Source organism: Gallinula chloropus (genome assembly GCF_964237585.1).
Source record: "Gallinula chloropus genome assembly, chromosome: 3".
NCBI lineage: Eukaryota > Metazoa > Chordata > Aves > Gruiformes > Rallidae > Gallinula > Gallinula chloropus.
The window spans coordinates 102861933-102883054 of record NC_140087.1 but is presented as its reverse complement, the minus strand read 5'-3'; the positions used below and the strand labels follow the sequence as shown (position 1 = coordinate 102883054).

The 21122-nt window shown below is 38.4% G+C and overlaps 1 protein-coding gene across 1 annotated transcript in view; it reads right to left on the bottom strand.

Moving 5' to 3' along the window:
* TPO (thyroid peroxidase) overlaps positions 1-20515 on the bottom strand; it is a gene marked incomplete at both ends in the record, with an annotated part of 48000 nt that extends 27485 nt beyond the window's left edge. The window contains 5 exons of the mRNA XM_084261168.1: positions 506-635; positions 8164-8296; positions 10340-10509; positions 17405-17489; positions 20422-20515. Of these exons, the coding sequence (XP_084117294.1) occupies positions 506-635; positions 8164-8296; positions 10340-10509; positions 17405-17489; positions 20422-20515 (612 nt within the window). The remainder of the gene's footprint in view (positions 1-505; positions 636-8163; positions 8297-10339; positions 10510-17404; positions 17490-20421) is intronic.
* Positions 20516-21122: the final 607 nt, after the last annotated feature.

Below are 21122 nucleotides of genomic sequence, written 5' to 3'. Positions count from 1 at the left end.
CTCTTGTATGAAGACCAAATTTCCCCTGGAGCAACCTGTGACCACTGCCTTTTGCTGTTCCAGTGCTCATCCTTGTGGAAACCTCCCTCATCTCTGTAAAAGCCTTTTCAGCATGGGAGGGCTGTGATTAGGTCTACTCTGAGCCTCTTTTTCTCCAGGCTGCACAATCATCACCACAGGTCTTCTGGCTGCTCTGTATCTGGTGCAAGCCAAGCCAGGCATTCAACTGTCTCATGTCCAACAAGGTACTCTTTGGCAGAGCTGCACCCCAGGTCATTAGTGTTCCCTTGCACTGCTCCTTGGGTTTATCCCAGCCTGGCTTCAGGGGATCTCTCACTATCTGGTTGACCAAACTTAGGCTTTTAGCAGAGCTGAGGGCTCTTTATCTGAGCTCAACAGCTTCTTTTGCTCTTAGTTTTACTGATGTAAATGGAGGCCTGTGGTTGCAGGTATGGCTATAGCCTGGTGTAAGTGTTTCAAGTGATCTTGTGGTGCATTTCCTAACCAAGGGTAGCTGAACTCTGTTGTATCGGACACTGGGATCCCATCCTCGAGGTTGACTGAGTCCATCTTCATAGGATGGTGGAAGCCACCTAGCCAAGGCTATGTTGGATGCTCCCCATCTAGGATGTTCCCTGGGAAAAAAGAAAACCAAAGCAAAAAATAACAGGAGCAAACCAACCAACCAAACCTCAAATCTCTGATAATTATGAATATTTTCATATCCCAAATACTATTGTATTCTGAGTAATATTGCATCCTGGGCTGCATCAAATGAGTAGGAGTAGGAGGTCAAGGGAGGTGATTCACCTCCTCTACTCTCTAGAGTCCAACTGGAGTATTGCATCCAGCTCTGGGTTGCCCAACAGATGGACATGGAGCTGTTGGAGCAAGTCCAGAGGAAGGCCAATAAGATGATCACAGGCCTGGAGCACGTCTCTTGGACTTGTTCACCTGAAAGAAGGCTCCAGGGAGATCTTATGGTGCCTAAAGGAACTGCCAAAAGGAAGCCTACAAGAAAGCTGGAGGACTGGTTATCAGGGAGTGTAGTAATGGTTTTAAACTAAAAGAGGGTGGATTTAGATTGGATATAAGGAAGAAATTCTTCCCTGTGAGGGTGGTGAGGCACTGGAACAGGTTTCTCAGTGAAGCCCCCTCCCTGGAAGTATTCCAGGCCAGGTTGAATAGGGTTTTGTGTAATCTGGTCTAGTGGAAGGTGTTCCTGTCCATGGCAGAGGGGTTGGAACTGGATGATCTTTGAGGTCCCTTCCAACCCAAACCATTTTATGATTCTATGATATAAAAAATTCATCAGCCACGGGGTTGTCTTATTCCAGTGTAATTAGACGTTCATGTTACAATCTGGTTTTGGTTTGCATGACAAGGTTTTGGTGTCAGGGGAGGGAAAGGAGGGGCTGCAGGGGTGGCTTCTGTAAGAATTATGTCAGAAGCTTCCCCTTGTTCTGATAGAGCCAATGCCAGACAGCTCCAAGACAGACCTAACACTGGACAAGGCCAAACCAATCATCGATGGTGGTAGCACCTCTGTGATAACATATTTAAGAAGGAAAAAACCCACAAACTAGTCACAGCTTGTTGACGCCAGACAAAGGGGTGAGAAGATCTGAGAAACTCTGCAGACACCAAGGTCAGTGAAGAAGGAGGAGGAGAAGGCACTCCAGGCACCAGAGCACAGATTCTGCCGCAGCCATAGAGAAGACCGTGGTGAGATAGTCTGTCCCCCCTTCATCATGAAGGATGATAAGGAGTAGAGATTCTACCCGCAGCGCATGGAGGACCTTATGGTGGAGAAGGTGGAGGTACCTGAAAGAGGCTGTGACCTGGTGGGAAGCCCACCTTGGTGGAAACTTCTGGCAGGAGCTTCAGCCCTTGGAGACAGAGGCCCACAACAGAGCAGGTTTGCGAGAGGACTTGTGACCCTGTGGGGAACCATGCTGTAGCAGTCTGTTGTTGGGGAAGGCAGTGGGTCTGCCAGCAAACTGGCTCTCATTGCAGAAGGGATTGCCCTTGACAATATCACTGCATTCCCTTGAGATAGGGAAGTCACTCATGCTGAAAGCTTTGTAATGAGTTCACGGAACGCGGTGACCATGAAGACAGGGTGTGCAGACCATGCAGAGCAAAGGAGGAGGTAAAAAAGGACAACCAATGGAAAAACTGAAAAACAACCCTTTAGCCTATAGCATTTGTTTGCATTGTTTGGTCAATACTATAAAAATGCTGTTCTGTTGCAATAAAAAGCATCCTGAAGCACAGTGATAATCGACTGGTGTGTCATGTCCGTCTCTACAATTACTGTCTGTTCCTGAAGGTTTTCACCCTATGGAAGCCAGGCTGTGGCAGTTCACAAAGAACTGAAGCCCCTGTGGGAAGGAGTCACATTGGAGAAGTTCGTGGCCTCCTGTGAGTGGGATCCAACACTAGGACAAGGGAAGTGTGTGAGGAGACCCCCTGAGGAGGAAGGAGCAGCAGAGACACCGCATGATGAACTGACCACAACCCCCATTCCCCATCCCCTTGTCCTGCTCAGGGGGGAAAGAGGGAAAGAAACCATGAATAAAGTTGACCCCTGGAAGAAGGGAGGGGCAGAGGGAGGAGATTTGGTTTTGTTTCTTATTATCCTACTCTGGTTTCATTGTATAGTAAATTAGATGCATTTTAATTTGTGTTCAGTCTGTTTTGCCTGTGAAATTAATTGCTGAATGATCTCTCTCTGTCCTTCTCTTGACCCATAAGCCTCCAATCATATATTTTCTCCCCTGTCTAACTGAAGAGTGGAGTGATAGAGAAGCTTTGGTGGGCATCTGGTTTCCAGCCAGTGTTAACCCACCACATACTTGTGGTGAACTCACTGCCCATGAAGTCAGGTAGTTGCTTAAGTGCCTCTACTGGCATTTATAAATATTTGCTTAGAAATGAAGATTTAGGAAAATACAAAGAAGCTTTGTCATAAAGATGAAGAAAGATGTAAAGAAAAATGGATATTACTGATACAGGAGCAATCAGTAAGACCCAAGGAGGAAGGACTAAGGAAAGGGGAACAATGCCTGAAGGTGCTGAATTCAGTGGCAGTGCTCCTTCTGGTTGCATTTATACTAATTACTTGGGTACTGCTTTGGCAGAGCCTATGCACAAGCCCAAGCACTGGTATGCATTTAACTATGCTTTTAGGTTGCAAACAATAACTGCAGTGCTTTTATGGCTCATGCCAAATAGAATTTCTCTGAATGACACCTGGTTGGGAACACTTTGGGATTAGGGCATGCCAGTTTGCCATCCTGCAGCTAGCCTGAGAAAGGGAGAGGAAAGTTAAGTTAAATGTCTGAGAGTAAATGGTGGCAGAAGACACGTAGGTCATATTTGATTTGAGGACCAGGAAGTGATTCCTAGAGATTTTTTTTATTAGTGTAATCAATGAGCCTTGACCTTAAGCCAATTCATTTTCATCATGAATATTTTTGATGCATTTTTCCTAAGAGAATATTCCAGGATTTTTTTGTTTATTTGTTTGTTTGGGCTTTTTTTCTAGCATGGCCTGTTCAATGTATTTCATAATGATTAAACATGTATAGACAGTAAAAAAACAAAATTAAAAATCTTCACAATGCACCATGTACTCAGTTGACCAAAACTGTAAAGTAAGCTACAAACCAGAACTATTGGCAGACAGTAGAACTACATGGTATTAAAACATACATTTATATGTCTATTGGGATGCTAAATAGGGAGCAATTATTTTATTAATACCTCATTGATCTCCGGCACACTGAAGTGGCTCGATTTGCCAAGCTGTATGGTACAGTAATACACTTAATTATCCACAATAATTCACACTTGAAGGTTGAAGCATGCTTTAATAAAGCATTCAAATTAGTTACAGTTGATTTGCCTTTATTGAAATTGCATAAAATACTGCACATAGCGTAGTGCTATTTCACTCAATTAAAAATAATGAAATGTTAATTTAACTGCTTAACCAGTGATTTTTCTCCTGATTGCTTTTATATTTTAGCAGATTACTGGAATGCTTCTTTAGTAGAACCCTTCTCACATGCCTTTTTATTATTACATTAAACATGATAATGTCTTGGAATCCTGCTTTAGTTAAAAAGGGTTTTATTCAGAGCAGCTGAAATAATGAGATTTTTTTGGTACCATACAGCTTTATTGATTTGATTACTATACATTGTTTATGGGAAGTAGGACTTTTCATTCACTTGTGAAATCCTGGAATGGCATAGTTTGGATTTTGGTTTGGCTCCATTAAAAGGAATGTGGAGTTTTAAGAGACAATGCACTATCCAGATTTACATCTTTTGTATGTTATTTTAATGCCCTGACAGGTAGAGAGAGATATCTGAATGAACACCATATGGCAATTTAGTAATTGGATTTTGTTATTTTACATTGCTCTGAGCTACCATGGACATAAATTCTGGTAAACATGGAAAACTCGGAAAAATAAGCCTGCCACTAAGCTGAACACTTAACTTCTACTGAAGTGAAGCAGCTGTCCTAAAGGAAATACCTCAATTCATTCTTAAAGTCAGTGGATTCAGTCGCAATGGCTCATTCCATCCAATATATGAGCCATATTCATGCCCCTGACTCTGATGGTATTTTTACTCCAGTCAAAGCTATTCACATGGTTGAAAGCAACCCTACAGAAAAAGACTTGCTGACACTGGTGGATGAAAAGCTGGACATGAGCCAGCAATATGTGTTCACAGCCCAAAAAGTCAACCATATATTGGGCTCCAACAAAACCAAAGTAAACAGCGGGTCAAGGGAGGCGATTCTGCCCCTCTACTCTCACGAGACCAAGCCTGGAACACTGAGTACAGCTCTGGTGTCCTCAGCAGGGGAAAGATATGTAGTGGGTCCAGAGGAGGGCCACAGGAATGATCAGAGGGCTGGAACACCTGTCCCACAAAGACAGACTGAGAGAGTTGGAGTTGTTCATCCTGAAGGAGAGAGGGCTCCAGGAAGACCTTATTGCAGCCTTCTGGTACTTAAAGGGAGCTTATAAGAAAGATGTGGATGAGCTTTTTAACTGGGCCTGTTGTGATAAGACAAGGGGTAATGATTTTAAACTAAAAGAGCATAGATTCAGACTAGATATAAGGAAAAAAATCTTACAATGAATGTGGTGAGACAGTTGCCCAGAGATGTGGTAGATGCCCCCTCCCTGGAAATATTCAAGGTCAGGTTGGATGGGTCTCAGAGCAACTTGACCTAGTTGAAGATGCCGCTGATCATCGCAGGGAGGTTGAACTAAATGATTTTCTGAAACCCCTTCCAACCCAAACTCTTATACGATTCTAAGCATCCTGTCCTTACCTGCTGAAATGGTTCATGTTACAGCAATATAATAGAAATGATGCAGATAAAATTCTCCCTAGCTGGTCAAATATTAGGCATAAAAATGTAATCTAATCATCTGAGCACCTTCCCATCAAACCAGAGAGACAGACAACTCCTGGGCGCCATCCTGTCATCCCATCCTATTAGAAAGAGCCGATGCTCCAGCCTTTCACACAATCACAAAATCACAGAATCACAAAGTTGGAAAAGGCCTGTAAGATTTGAGGAGCCCCTCTGTACAGTACGATCTCTCACTCAGCCCCTGGGCTTACCTCAGTGATCGCTGTCACCATGGCTTGTCACCTTGCCTAGTTCTTTCAGTAGACATATAACTGTTTTGGAAAGCTAAGATTAGGTGAGTTTAATTGCACTGTGAGATTCCATTCCTTTAGAAGCTGTAATTCCATCACCTTCCATCACAGCACTCAACACCTAAAACTATAGAGATCAATGCTAGCTAGTTGGGATGAAAAATGGGGAAAAATAGCTATTTGGACATGCCTAGTCTCCCTTATTCTTCATTAAAAAATAATGTTGTGAATTTATTTTGCTTATTATCCACACATATACCTTCAGGCAGAAAGAAAAGTAAAATGTGTTGATACCCATTACTATTAAATGTGGATAATGACACTGCTGGGAATGTCTGATGTCATGTTGATATTCTCCATAGAATACCATGTTTATGCTATTCTGTTACAACTGTTCCAAGAAATTCACACTAAGACAAAGTATTGTCAGTGCTGTGAAATAAATACGTCATAATCTACCTGATATGCTCCACATTTGCAAACTGATTAAGTAAAACATCTGTAAAGAAATTCCAGGCTCACTTCACCTGGAAGAAATCCTGTGCAACCTGTTCTAGGTCATCCTCCTTTAGCAGGGGGTTGAACTAGATGATCTCCAGACATCACTTCCAACCCCAACTGTTCTGTGATTCTGTGATTTAAAGATTTTTCTTATAGGTAAATAAAATGAATCCCACTGTGAACTTCGTTTTTAAATTTTACCTGTGAAATGCAGCATTTATTGACCTACAGCACAGCTGCACATTCCTACTGGGTGACTAAAATTATAAATACAACATTGGTCCTGATATATTTTCTGCCTGAAAGTGGCAGCTGTAAAGGAAGGAAAAGTACAGTCTGACACTTTGTTTCATACTTGAAGTCTCTGCAGCCAGTCTACATTTTAGAATATGTTGTTTACAGTATAGCATTTAAGCTGATATATTTCAGTAAAGCTAAAGGTATTTCAAGGGGCTCACAAAGTTTTAGATTTAGTTAAGATCTGACTTGCTGAAGTCTTTGGTTTTGGTTTTGTTTTTTTTCTCCATTGCTTTACACCTTTCACTGATGTTTAGAGCAAAGAGTCTAGAATTCCACCAAATCTGTGTGATGGGTTTACCAATGATTTGGTGCAAGCATAAAACTATAGAAAGTAGAACACAATGACTGAAGACTAACCAGACTCAGTGGATCATATTTACACTGCCCAGCTTCAGAAATAAGATTGAAATGTCTATACACAACCTGGTAATACCAGAGTCACCGAAGAGAAAAAGATGTTTTATCTTACCCACAGCAGACTATATTTCTCTCCATCTCTGGAGATAAAGACTGCAGCAGACATGGCTGCAAATTAAGAGCTTCAGCCCTGCACCTACATTCATCTGCGTGAATCTTGGCCAATGTGTTCAAGCCCTGATGGAGTTGTCAGTGCAAATACTACAGTAGCTGTTAATTCAGATTCCAAGTAACTCTGCAAGTGCCTGGGGGAAATTATGGATATCCACAGTTAGATTTATAACATCGATGCATGTCAGGTAGTGTCCATTCAACTATGAGCCTATCAGGCATGTTCCTTACAAATGACTTGTGATGTAGAAAAACAGATTCATCTCATAAAACCAGACTGATTGAATAATAAAACTGCAGAATTTTAGGGCTGTTCATTCACGATGCTGTAGAGTGCCTTAACCTCTGCAGCACTAATGGCCTTCCATTTATGGCTTTGTAGCCCTGTGCTAATAATGCCACAGTCTGCATTTCAGTCTGTGACCTTAACACCTACATATCCAGAGACTGTGGAGTACAAATACCATTTAGCACTGTACTCAAAAGGGCTCTCATTCTTAGTTTTGCATGCTCATTGCATTGGAGGATTCTGTAAATACAGTTATATCTGTTATGTTGTGATTTGCAGAAAAGATTGTCACAAGTTTTAGGGAACAAGTAGATTGGCAAAAGCAAATAGTACTTGTTCAGATAGCAAATAAGCACACACACACACACACACACATATATATATATAAAACCAGAGATACAAGAATAAATATATGACCCAGAATTTTTAGATGCATGATTGCTAAATGTTAAGGTTAACACAAAAATGTGCTCCTCACATGATCCTGATCAATACATTTTTTCCCACACAATCAAAAATGAATGCTGGATTAGAATTTAGGCTGTTGGATTTCTATAGAAAAAGGCATTTAATGAATCAGTCCTCCTTAAATATGAAGTTCCTTACACAAACTTAGAAGCTCTCATAGTGAAAGCCTGTCCACCAGGCAGGAAATTACCAAAATTTAGATGAAGAGTGTTATTTCTCCTGGGAGCTTTCAGAGACACCTCATTTAGAGACATATTGATGTCAAAGTTAGCTGTTTGAGGTCACACCTACAGTCTTATTAGGAAAAAGTTTAACATAACACCTTAAGTTTAAAGAATAAGAAAGGAGGATTATTCAAGGCACAATTCTTATCATACATACCTGTTATTGCAGGCACCATTGATGAGTCGATACTTATTAGCTAAGCAATTGTTTGGACATTTTGGTGGCAACATGTAAGGCAGACATCCAGAAATGTTAGCAATCATTGTGAGCACATCAGCTGATAAAAGATCTGAAAGGAAGAACCCAAACAAGCAATTTTCTGTATTGCTCTACAGCTGCTGCAGGAGAAAACTCCAGCATCCCCAAACTTCCTAGAAAAGAGCACTTGCTGAGAAGTCCTGCAGGAAGTAGTCTCAGAGACTCAGAGAAGGGTGAAAGGGAAGAATTAGTTTTATTATCTCATCCTTAGAGAATGAGAAGGAAGTAGTCTAACTATAGCTGAGAACAGAGGTTGACCTGATCCTTTTTTTCCTTCTTTAATTTACTCTCTGCTTCCTTCTTTCCCTGCATCGTAGCCACATCATTTGGCTTACAAAAAAGGTATAAAAAATGTCATTCAAGAACAGAAGTATATACCAAACAGGAAAAACGTGGGACTGGAAAGATGCAGACATTTAAAGACACTACAACTGATTTCACTATAATGGAAAAGGCTCAGAATTATTAACTGAAATTTGGAAGCTACAGAAAATCTGGGATGTGTATACCAGTAGACAGCATGTTATTAATACCTTCATAAAGATCCCAGATGGGATCCCAGTAAGCATTCTGCTAGCAAGGGACAAAGTCATGTTGTTCCGTAAGCTCCAAAGAGCTGCCTCCCTCCCTCACCTATGCATGTATGTAAATACAAGCACAGCAGGTTGGAGGTAGAGGTGCACATGAGAGGGGAGAAATATCCCCTCTGAGCTCAGAGAACTCTTGCCATTCAAACATGGATGTTACCATCATATGCTGAAAGAAAACATCAGAGGCAGCATCTAACTCTTGCCCTTGTTTCCCCAGCTGGATACTGCAGGTCACCCAGTCCCATCATCTATCCACTCTGCCCATCCAACTCTGAACTAAGATGCATTAGTCCATTAATCAAGTCAAAAAGGTAAGCCAAAAAAACCCAACCAAACAGAAAGGTTCAAGAGCCAAATTGGTTCAAAAAAATGTTCTGCTAAGCAGTTAGAACCTGTGCAAGATAGGACTGAGAAAAGAGAAGGAATGGACTGGCTACATAACATTGTCATTGCGTACTAGCTACTCATGACAAACTTGTGGATACATCTGTATTTCCGTGCTAGTTCAGGTTCAAAGTTATTCTCTGAGCCAAGTTCCCCAGTTTATCTGTGCTGCTTAGGTATTTACAAATATGTTTTCTTTAGAAAAGTCAGTGTAGTTCATGTAAACCTGATCTTGATCATGGCAAATAGACTGTATGTGTCTATTGAATTTCCACTAAAATGACTTCCATTTGTAAATTTAGTAAGAATTTTGTGTTCTTGCTCCACAAGAACACAAATGGGATTTCTGTCAGAATTGCACCAACAGAAAAAATAATGACTCTGTGTGTGTTTGTGTGTGTGTATAAATATATGCACGCATACACACATACAGATATATTTTTAGTTCTACAGATGTCCCATTAGTTTAGTAAGATAGATATTTCCACAAGGAAAACAAAATAGTATAAATCCTGTAGATTTTTATATTTGTCTACAGCACTTTAATGCTTCCATATCTTGAAAAATTATGTCATGTTTTAGCATTAAGACAGAGAATACAATTTATAATTCTCCAGTTAATGCTGGTCTAAGGACAGAAATAAATTTCAGAAAAACAAACAAGCAACACCTTTATGAATTTTTGAGCCTTCAAGACACCAGACAGACATCTTGAAATTTTTCTTTAATTAGTGGCAAAAATACTTTTACTTTACTTGGACAATTATACATTATTGATCTTTCTGGACTATCTCTAACATTAAAGAAACCCAGTCAAGATAGAAACAAAGTATAAATAAATATGTATCATCATTATAAAATTATATCTGAAAATAAGAAAGTGTTCTCTTAAAAGAGGGATATTAATAAGGCCACGAGTGTCTAGAGGAAGTGCACTTGAAAATACTGATGCCATGGATAGAAATTGTATTGTTTTATTTGTAGGCTCTAGGCTGCAGAAACACTAAACCCAAAGCGCTGGGGGTAACCCAAATTTAATCTAAAAGACAACATTCAAGAAATAAACAAGTGTTTTGCCAATGTCAATATGCTACACTTACCAGTTGGGTGCAATGAACGTTTGTGCTTCTGGCAAACTTTTTGTTTCAGCACTTGAATTGACATTTCCATTCGTTCAGCTGCTTGGGAAATATCTTCACACTCTTGTTCAGGAAATTTTGAGAAAGCCAGCAGCGAGGTAGGTGTTGCTATTCCTTTTCCTTGACTATTTCTATAATGAGATAAAATACAGAAGATTTTTAAACTTATAACCTTTAGAACTTACTTATAGCTGTGTTTTTCTATGTTGCGTATGATCTGAGTTTTGGGTATTTTCACTGAAGTGTATATAACATTTAATATGAAAGACCATCTCAATCACTCATGAATGCCTTTGTACCTATGAGTCAAGCACAGTTGTCTAGGTTCCATCTGTAGTTGATACTACAGCTCTCAGCAACTGTCCAAGCACCTGTCTTGCACTGACTGGCCATATATGGGGTTTCAGCAGTTTAGTAGGGCTTCATTACATAGTTATACAGCTAAGTGTTGGTTAACAGTCTGGCTGTAGCAGTCTTACCTCTAACTTTCAGAAGCTCATAGAATCATAGAATCACAGAATATCCTGAGTTGGAAGGGACCCATAAGGATCATCGAGTCCAACTCCTGGCTCCACACAGGGCCAGCCAGGTCAGACCATGGGACTGAGTGCATCGTCCAGACACTTCTTGAACTCAGTCAGGCTTGGTGCTTTCCTGGGGAGCCTGTTCCAGCGCCTGACCACCCTCCCAGTAAAGAACCTCTTCCTAATGTCCAACCTAAAACTCCCCTGTCACAGCTTCATACCATTCCCTCAGGTTCTATCACTGTTTTTATGAGATAACTTCGGTAACATAAAGTTCAACACTTAACTATAAGAAAAAAACTTTTTCCTGTGAGGGTAGTCAGACACTGAACAGTAGACAGGCTTCCCAGAAATGTTGTGGTATCTCCATTTTTTCAGATGTTCAAACTCCAATTGAACAGTGCACTGAGAAACCTGCTCTAGCTGACTGCTTTGAACCCAGCACTGGTCTAAATGTTCTACACAGCTCTCAACTGTTCTGTGATTCACTGCAAGATTTATTTTTCACTCAGTATGGGCTGTCTTACCACTATCCTTTTATTGGCAGAGGAGCCTTGAAAAAAGTACGTCAGGGAGAACTTCCTTTTTAGCTGAAAGTCCCAAGTCCTAAACTGACTCCTAAAGCTTAGAAAAAAACACTTTAGTCTATTCCATTTTCAGACATGGTCATAGGTTGCAGACATCCCTGAGGGCTTCTCTGCAGCACAGATATATTTGGATATGCAATTTTCATGAATATGTTGTGCTGTCATATTCACTTAGGTTTGTTTAGAGCATAAGACAAGTTTAAAATGGAAACAAAAGTTTTGATTTGGACAAAGCAAATAGTTAAATTTCCAAAATCAGAAATATGCTTACATAAAAAACATTAAGTAAGAAAATATAACTCCAAGGGCTTTTCTAGATGTTAAAGTTGTCCTTAATTGATCCAAAAGAGCCTGGGAAATAGTAGAGCTGGATTGATGGTTGTACTCGATGTTCTTGAAGGTTTTTTGCAACCAAAACCACTCTATGATTCTATGATTCTATATATTCGTTTTACAGAAACTATTCCTTTCCCTTCAGAGCAGAGCTCAAGACCTACTGCAACTTTGAAAAAGAGCTATTGTGCTCCTCAGCACCATGTTTTTCAGGTTTTGTGTAAAAAATTAGGAATGTGGTGGGGAATCTGTAATATTAAAAGTCCTGAACTGTGTCACAGTTTAAAAAAAAAAGAAAAAAAAGTAGATAATATAACTAAATGGAAGAATTCAGGTTTAATATTTTAATTCCCACATGAAGATAATATTGGGCATGCATCATTAAGAAAACCATATATGAACAGGCAAACATGTCTGAAGAAATGAGTTAAATATGAACACTTGTACAAGTTAGCTAGGGGCTAAGAATCAAAACCAACCCACAACCCCCGCAAAAACCCCAAAACTGAACCACCATTACCCATAAGGTATTCTATTTTGAGATATTTTCTATTTTTTGTCTGATCTCACAGATTCTGTAAGATTATCACAGCAGTTATTAGTTTACCACACTTCCTGCCCACTCCACCCTCTGCCCTTATTCAGTATGTGCATGTTAGTTCCTTCCGGTTCTTACTCCCCCTCCTGAAGTTGAACACTGTGTGAGGTACAAACTGACTCACTATCTTGTAATGCAGAAATAGCCCCATAAGATAATAGAATGACCTGCAATGGTATCATTATTGAGGACATGAAATCAGACATGAAGTGTCTCTCATACATGTTTAAGTCCTGGTGTGGACCATGGTGTTGATCATAATTAAAACTATGTGTACATAATCTCTCCCCCCCCCCCCCCCCCCCAAACCCTAAAATACATTGTCAGAGTACAAGACACACTTTTCTTTCAGCTTCAGATATTTTGAGTCTGAGATTTCATTCTGTCCGAAAATAATATATTTAGAGAATACCTTGTTTAGAAATTTCTAGCCTGAATTAATGCCTTAGATATTTGTCATCATTCTGGAGATCTCTCAAAAAAGTGACATCATGCAGAATACAAAGTGATGAAGTTATAAAATTATGAAGAGTATAATTTCTTTTTTCCTGTAATGTATATGTCCAGTCCGCTTTAAGAGTAGACTGGACCTAACTGATCATGCTTAGTGAGTTTCTGCAACCCTGAAAACTGTTTCCCACTTCCCAGTGCATACAGATAATCCCATGATGCTCCCGTCTGTGGATGGTCTCTTTGAGTTGGCATAGGTAGGGTCTATTAGAAAAAAACCCTTACATTGTGGGGTTTCCAGTCTATAGTCTTGAAAATAATGAAACACATTAGTCCAAATGCAGTACAGACTAAACAAAAGTTATTTTAAGAGAATGAATATGGTGAGAAATATAATTAATTTTCTGCTTAGGGCTTGATTTTTTCTTTTTAGTGTTTTCATGTATAGTTTTTAGTCTGTTAAGAACACTGTGCCTTCTGCTAAAATATATGTTAAAATATGCTCAGAAATGTCAGTATTTTCTTTTTTTAAATTAGCTGAGAAAACCTCTTGTGTTTGTATGAGAATTGTACTTAGCTTCAATCTATTCAAGTAAATCTAAACAGGAGTCTAAAAATATGTCCTATCTAAAACTCACCCAAACCAAATATCTAGCACTACCTGACCTACCAGCATAAGTCACATCTCTCTTTAAACATAACTCGGTCATCAGTACTTTTGACTTAATTGCCAAGCTCTAACAGGAGAAATACATGTTCATTTGCAGCTTTGTGCAACGTGATGAAGAGACTATCACTTTGCACAGCTTGCCCATTCTGGAGTTATCACCAGTTCCTTCTACACCTTAAAGGCCAGAAAAAGCAGAGACTCAGCAGAATATAAAATGAATATTCAGTTGGAATTGTGAGCCCTCCCAGCAGTGCTGAGATTCCCTAGTTGAAACTAATATAAGTTTTGTAATTTGTACTGGTTGCTGTTATAACAAGATCTACTGTTACTACAATTACTCTTGCAAGCCAAATACTACTTTCAAAATGTATTATATAATGGATCTGGTCGTAAATTAGCAATGTATTTGCACATACCACTGGGTAAGTGTCCTAACCTCACAGGTGACATATGGCTCTGAAAGCCCTCTCCCAACATGTTGGCATGGTTGCTGCAACACAAATAATACATTTTAATGATGATGCCATCGTGCTCTATCTATGCTGTGTTAATAATATTATGACTTTTTATACTACAATGAGAAACATAAACACCTACTCTTAAAGCCTAACAAACCCAGAAGCTAATTGGAAGAGAAGGCAGGTGCTAGCAAACAGTCACGAGAAGCGCTTGGCAAGGGGAGACAATTATAAACAGCACAGGAGACTGAGGACCATATTGGGACCTATATGACCTTAAAACCCAGGAAGTAATTTCTAACTCAGCTGGTAATTTTTAATACAACTGCATTTCTAAAACACAAATGACAATTCAAGAATTTAAGTGAAGAAATGTACTTGTCCATTTTAATCATAATTCAAGGTCAGACTGAGGTCTCAAGAGAAGGGAAGTTATTTTGACTCACAGTTCAGACACCAAATCATGAATTCAGCAAACATCAGGTTGGACTATTGTAGATGGAACAACTGAGAATTTTCCTATTCTAATGTCAAAAAGGAGCTACCTTTTTATCTCAGAACCGCTTTTTGGTCTCAAAAGCAGCACTGAGCTCATCTATATTGCACTGTAGTTTCCTTCAATTGCTTGTAAGCCAAAATAAAATGAGTTTTCACATTACTGTGACCCCTATAACTTCCAGAAGCTCAAACATGTAGTCATGTGCATTCCTTTCTTCTTTTTAGTCTATATGCTGACGAAAGCCTTAATTCAAGCATACAGTAGTGTTAAATCTACAAAAGAAAAGGAACTTTAGTAGCTTTAAAATGACATGAAAATGCAAAAGTATTTAACTAAACACATTTACTCCTGAATAAAATGATCGTTAGACAATTGTTCAGTCCTCTGTACTTTGCAGATGGCCAGGAGTAATTTCTGAGAGGCAGGTGTAAAACACTTTTACAAGCTTATATTGAAAGAAGAAGAAATCTCTTAATATTTATAATTCTCACTACCCCACTTATTTATGCCACAATGAATTGAATTATAGAAAAGCACACATCAGAAAGACAATTTCCATTTCTGGTAATGATGATATGGAAATTGAAAGACCAAATATTTTATACCAGTTAACATTAGAACAAGTGATAATCTTATGAGACTTAAATTCCTAATGCAGATGTCTGCCTCTCCTGGCTCTGATTCCACAAAACAGGAAAGCATGTGCCTCGGTGTTGGTATTAATGCACACCTCTCAATGCTCTGCTAAAAGTGCAAGCCTTTGGATGCTCCCAGAATTAACCCCAAACATAGGGAAAAGGGATAAGCACTTCTCAGAGTGCTGATACTTGCTATGTTTTGCCTATGAAAAATTCAAAGATTAACTATGTCTATCAGATCAACTGTTTAATTGAAACAGTTTTAAATCAATTATCTAATTTTTAGCTGATGCTGTTAAAAGAGTAAGGAAAAGGAAAAGGGAAAGAAAGGCAAGTGTAGAGAAAGGAAGGGATGTCAGGGGAAGGAATGGGATGGGAGTAGAAGAGAAAATGTCCTATTTGTTTGCCTTTTCTGTAATATTTACATATGTGTGTATATATTACTGGGGCACTTCGCATATGTGGAAAGACTGAGATGTTCAACCTAGAGAGAAGGTGGCTCAGGAGAGATCTAGGCAATGGATATAAACATGTGAAGGCATGGTGCAAAGAGGATGAAGCCAGGCTCTTTTCATCAGTGCCCAGGTACAGGACCAGAAGTGATGAACACAAATTGAAGCACAGAAGGTGCCATCTGAATGTCAGGAAACACTTTTTTACTCTGAGGGTAATAGAGTACTTGGCTTAGATTGCCCAGAGAGGTGTCTGTGGGGACAGTCAAAAGCTGTGTGGACATTGCCATGGGCAACCAGCTCTGGATGGCCCTGCTTGGGTGGAAGGGCTGGACCTAATAGCTTTCAGAGGTCCACCCTCACCCATGCTGTGGATCTGCAAATCTTTGGAAGGCTTTTAAGGGGAACCAAACAAGACCTTTGAATAACAATGTTCCTTAGAGTCTATATATCCGCTTAGAAAACATTTTAAAGGAAGTCTAGTATTGGAACTGAAATAGTCATCTTTAAGCATTTATCTTTTAGAATCTTTTAGCATTCATTATCTTTAGGATATTGGGCAAATTTTGACCAAATAATTACCACAATGTCCTGTTAGAGAGTTAAACATCAGTATTTTCATTTGGTACATGAGGCAGGTGAGCCACTGAAAAGTTCAGACCTACATTTTAAAATTTGAATGGCTCATAATTGTCAATGAGGTATTAAGATTAGCAAATGAAAGTGACCTCACTCTTTATGCCAAAGTGGCCATAGTTTTGGACACGTTCTGTTCATATAAACAGCTGTCTCTCACAAAGCTCTGGAAACTGTGACTCACTTCAAAACTCAGAGATAAATTCTTAAGGGAAGTCTAAGAAAACGAGTGGTGATTGCACCCTGTAAGAGTTAGCTTTCATGTCTCAAATACTGGAGAGAAATTAATTTTTTATAGTATAGAACTCTAGTCAGAACTACACAGAAAATGGTTGAATTTTTTAAACTCATGGCTAGTCATCCTGAGGCACTTTAATCATTCCTAGAAAGAGATCACTCTCATAGCATAACCCAAGCACAAAGGAGCTTTCTTTAAGTTCTTCACTATCCACAATTCAAGATAAATCTTTTATTTCCTTTCCCCTATCCTTTCATGACATCTCTTTCAGATGGAAGGGGAAATGTGAAATTCACTTGAACAGTCACATTTAAGATGATAGGGTTTTGACGCTGATGATTCAAGAGTTATTCCCATCTCACTCTGGAAAAAACATAGTTAATGTTCAAAAATACATAAAGTCCAAAAAATTACAATTTATTGAGCAACATGTTAATGGCATGTGATGTGTAATTTAAGTCAGAAAAACAATCCTATTTAGTTTTGTATTTCTTACTTTTTTATAGTTTAAGAGAGCAATTTATGGAGTGATAATCATAGAATCATAGCATTGTCTTGGTCGGAAAGGACCTTTTAGATCATCTAGTCTAACCATCACCCTTATGTGTCAACCACAACTTAGCTATGTTCCTCAGCACCACATCTAACCATTTAAATATCTCCAGGGATGGAGACTCCACCATTTCCTCGGGCAGCCCATTCCAATGCCTAACAACCCTCTCTGTGAAGAAGCTTTTCCTAACATCCAATCTAAACCTCCCCTGGCGCAACTTGGTGCCCTTTCCTCTTGTGCTTGTACAAGGTTATGTTCATTCAGATGATCACAAACATAATCTATCATTATACATACTTCTGAAAGAAACAGACTGATCTCAAACTTCTCTGTTTTGAAAGTTTTTTTCTGTGTAATCCTTCAGGGTTTTTTTTTTATTTATTTTTTTACCTTTTCAGTGTATAATATGCAGCATAATCCACCAGACTAGACCCCTTCTCGATAGCCTCAGTAATGCAGTTGTCTTCAGTTTCTTCTGAACAGAAAAAAAAAAATCAATAACATATTTATTAAAATATTTAAATTTACAAAATATATAATGTTAAAACATGTCTATTTTTTCCAATTATGTCCATATTTTAGTGTTTGTGAAACAAATGTGGCTTCTGACCTTTCTGAAAGATAAGGTAGGTGTAGTAAATCAATTCTTCCCTAATTCATAAGGCTGAAAGAGTTATACTTTCCTTCTGTCTGTTGCAGTATAAATCCAGATGAGACCATGTAATGTAGTCCCAAATGTAACATGTCCAGCTGAAATGTGTTGTGTTCTGTGTAAGCAGCTATGCTTCTTAGGTTCCATATGTATTTTGCATTAAACTGTCCTTGGATTGATAGGACAAAACTGAGCATCCCTCATAGGTAATACGAGCTGGCCCAAGCTGCATGAAGAATTCAAATTCATATTCAGGCATAATTAACAATTTTAAGACCTTCTGAGATCTGACCAATTTGTGAAAGCCCTATTCTCATTTCTCCAATATTATTTGATGCAAAGATCTATGTGAACCTGATAATATTATCATGGAACATCAATAATTCTTCTTTTGTGTAGATCTAGTTCTACATTAATTGAATTAGTCATATTTAAAGTCCAGTGGTTTAATTCTTGTCTGTATTTCATGGGACCACCCTTTTTTTTCTTAGCAAACAAATCATAAATTATAAGAGGTTTCTGACAATTGTTCATGCACAATGGCTCATGGTTTATGTACAGTAGTTTTAGATTACATGTTGCATCTCTAATCAATGTTGTGCTATTTCTGTGATCTATTTATTTTAATAGGGCACTCAGTTCAATGGAAAATAATTTGTGATAAGGGGTAATCTTTACTAGGCAAAATTCTGTCCCACTCTGTTAAAGATCTTCTAAGCATCTAAATGTAACAGTAGTTATTTCTCTTTTTCACCTCTTCATTTTCACCTAAATATTGAGAAGATATTTTTAGTGTGTTATCATTCAGATTTCCGTTGCATCTGAAAATGTTTTTGAGTCTATGTTAAAAACCAAGACCAATCTTTATAGATCATAGAATAGCTAATTCTTTTAGTGGTTAATATTGCATGTTTTTTTAATTACTTTTAGGGCTTTTACCTCTGAGACCTATATTATGCCCATGTGGTATTGATTCAGAGTCAGATCTAAAAGAGAGGATCCACCTGCTATACACAAATTCAAATGTGTCTCTTTTCTACTGAGATACATGACTTTTGGAACAGTGTTTTCAAAAATGTGGTTCTTGCAGTGATAAGCATTATATTTTATTGTTTCTATCAGGCCAAAGGACAGTTACTAAAAACCACAATCATATGCAGTCCATCTATTCCATTTATTTACAGTCCATATATATTAATTTTGTGTTAACTAGCATACAATACAACCTCATTTTTGGCCATGTCTTTTCAAAAAAATTAATATGGAAGCTCCAAGCAGAAAATCCATTATGGAAAATAGATCTGATCCCTGGTCCAAAAAAGATTTTCCATCGGAAGCAAAGTCCTGGGGTTGTCTGCTTTGTTTTGGTTTTTAATTTGCACTACACTACACTAACTTCAGTTAGAGGCCAGTTCTCTTTAATATCATTATCAATGATATGTACAATGGGATTGAGTACACCTTCAGTAAGTTTGCAGATAATACCAAATTGGGTAAAGTTTGGTGAGGACTAGGGAAGCAATCAAACCCCTGTACTTGGCACTGGTGAGGCTGCACCTTTAGTACTGGGTCCTTCACTAGATGTTGAGTTATTGGATTGTGTCCAAAGAAAGGCAACAAATCTGGTAAAGTCTAATGAGGAGTGACTGCGGGAAGTGGTGTGGTTTAGTCTGGAGAAAGGATACTGAGCAGTAACCGTATTGTTCTCTACAACTATTGTAAGGAAGTTGTAGAGAGATGGGTGTCTCTTCTCCCAAGTAATAATCAATAGAACAAGAGAAAATGGCCTCAAGTTGTGCCAGGGGAGGATTGGATTGGATATTAGGAAAAATCTCTTCACTGATTGTCAAGCATTGGAACAGGCTGCCCAGGGAAGTGGTTGATTCACCATCCCTGGAGGTATTTAAAAGATGGGTAGATGTGTGACATGGTTGAGGGCTGGAGTTAGGAGCACTAGATTAACAGTTGGACTTGATTATCTTAAATGTCTTTTCCAACAAAAACTATTTTATGATTCTACAATGCCTTATGAATCAGATCTACAGCTACATAATTTAAGGGAATGTAAAATTGAAAACTTGTTTCTTCATAATCGCTGCCCTATTTTAATATAAAAAGAGTCTCTGCAGAATTATTTTACAATGTAGTATCTGCTATATTTATGGTCTACTAGATCTGCATTATTTAGATTCAACAGTTACAAATAAATTAGCCCTGATGTTTAAAATGGCAAGATCATACTGTTTTAACATAGGCACTACTATAATCTGAGATTCTCTGAAATCTCCCCAGTTTCCACAGGGCACCAGCAGAAAATGGACCCACAGGTCCATGCAGGACATGTACCACTGGGGGCCAGCAGCAAGATGTCAGGTGGGACATCCTATGGCAACTGAGGTTAGCCCAGGATGACTAAACATAGGGATTGGCAGTCTGAGAGAGAAATCCAGCAAATGTGCTTGTAAACATGTCATCCAACATATAAATGTCACTAGGAAAGTAAAATCACTGCTAGTCAAAGAATACATAATTGAGATACATTACACATACAAAGTTATCTTTTGCGAATTTATGAAGCTGCATTTTAAAAGAAAACACCCATGGAATAATTTTCACAGAAGTCAGATAGCGTATTTTGCACATAAAAAGAGATTAAACTAAACTGCTATTGCTAAACTGTCTGCAGTGCCAGTGCGTTTTCGGCTTAACAGTAATCGTTGACAAAAGAAAATAACGCATTTTTTCTGTTACTTACCAAAAAGGATATCTTTGCCTATCTGAAGGAACGAAAAGAAAACAGCTGTGAAGGCTATAGCTGCTGAAATTCCCAAAATAATGAACACTTTCATCTACAAGAAAGAAGATATAATTATAGACAAAATATATACCTTCAGCTTCTACCTATAAGCAATCCTATAACTTCCTGCATATGTTGAATTTTACTTTAAAATTAGATTTGTGGCCATATGCTTGCCTTTTTTTGAAGTTCAAAATACTAATTGTTAGAAATAACTGTAATTCACTTTCTCTTTTTCCTTCCTTACTTAATTTTTTTTCCATTTTGAGAAGCTACTAGCACAAGGAGATACATCACTTTATAGTATAATATGTTCTGATGATATTAGCAACACAGACTATGTTGAAATTCAGTGATGCTTTACCATTCATTTTCAGCTTCTGTGTGGGCTAACATGATTTGTTTGTAAATTAGTCATTGCACATAAGGTAGTGAAACTGGCCAAACTATTATTAACAACCATCAATCCCTCTGTACACCTATCCACATGTAACTATGATATTAAAGCAGCACAGCGACTATGTTCACATGGCAAATGCAAGCTACATTCTCCATTTCAGTGCACTGGTTTTCTGGTGTAAATATATAAATTATTCAAGAGGTAATGTATTTCCATGGGCAATGCTTATTTGAGATTGAAAGATTTAAAGTAGTTTTAG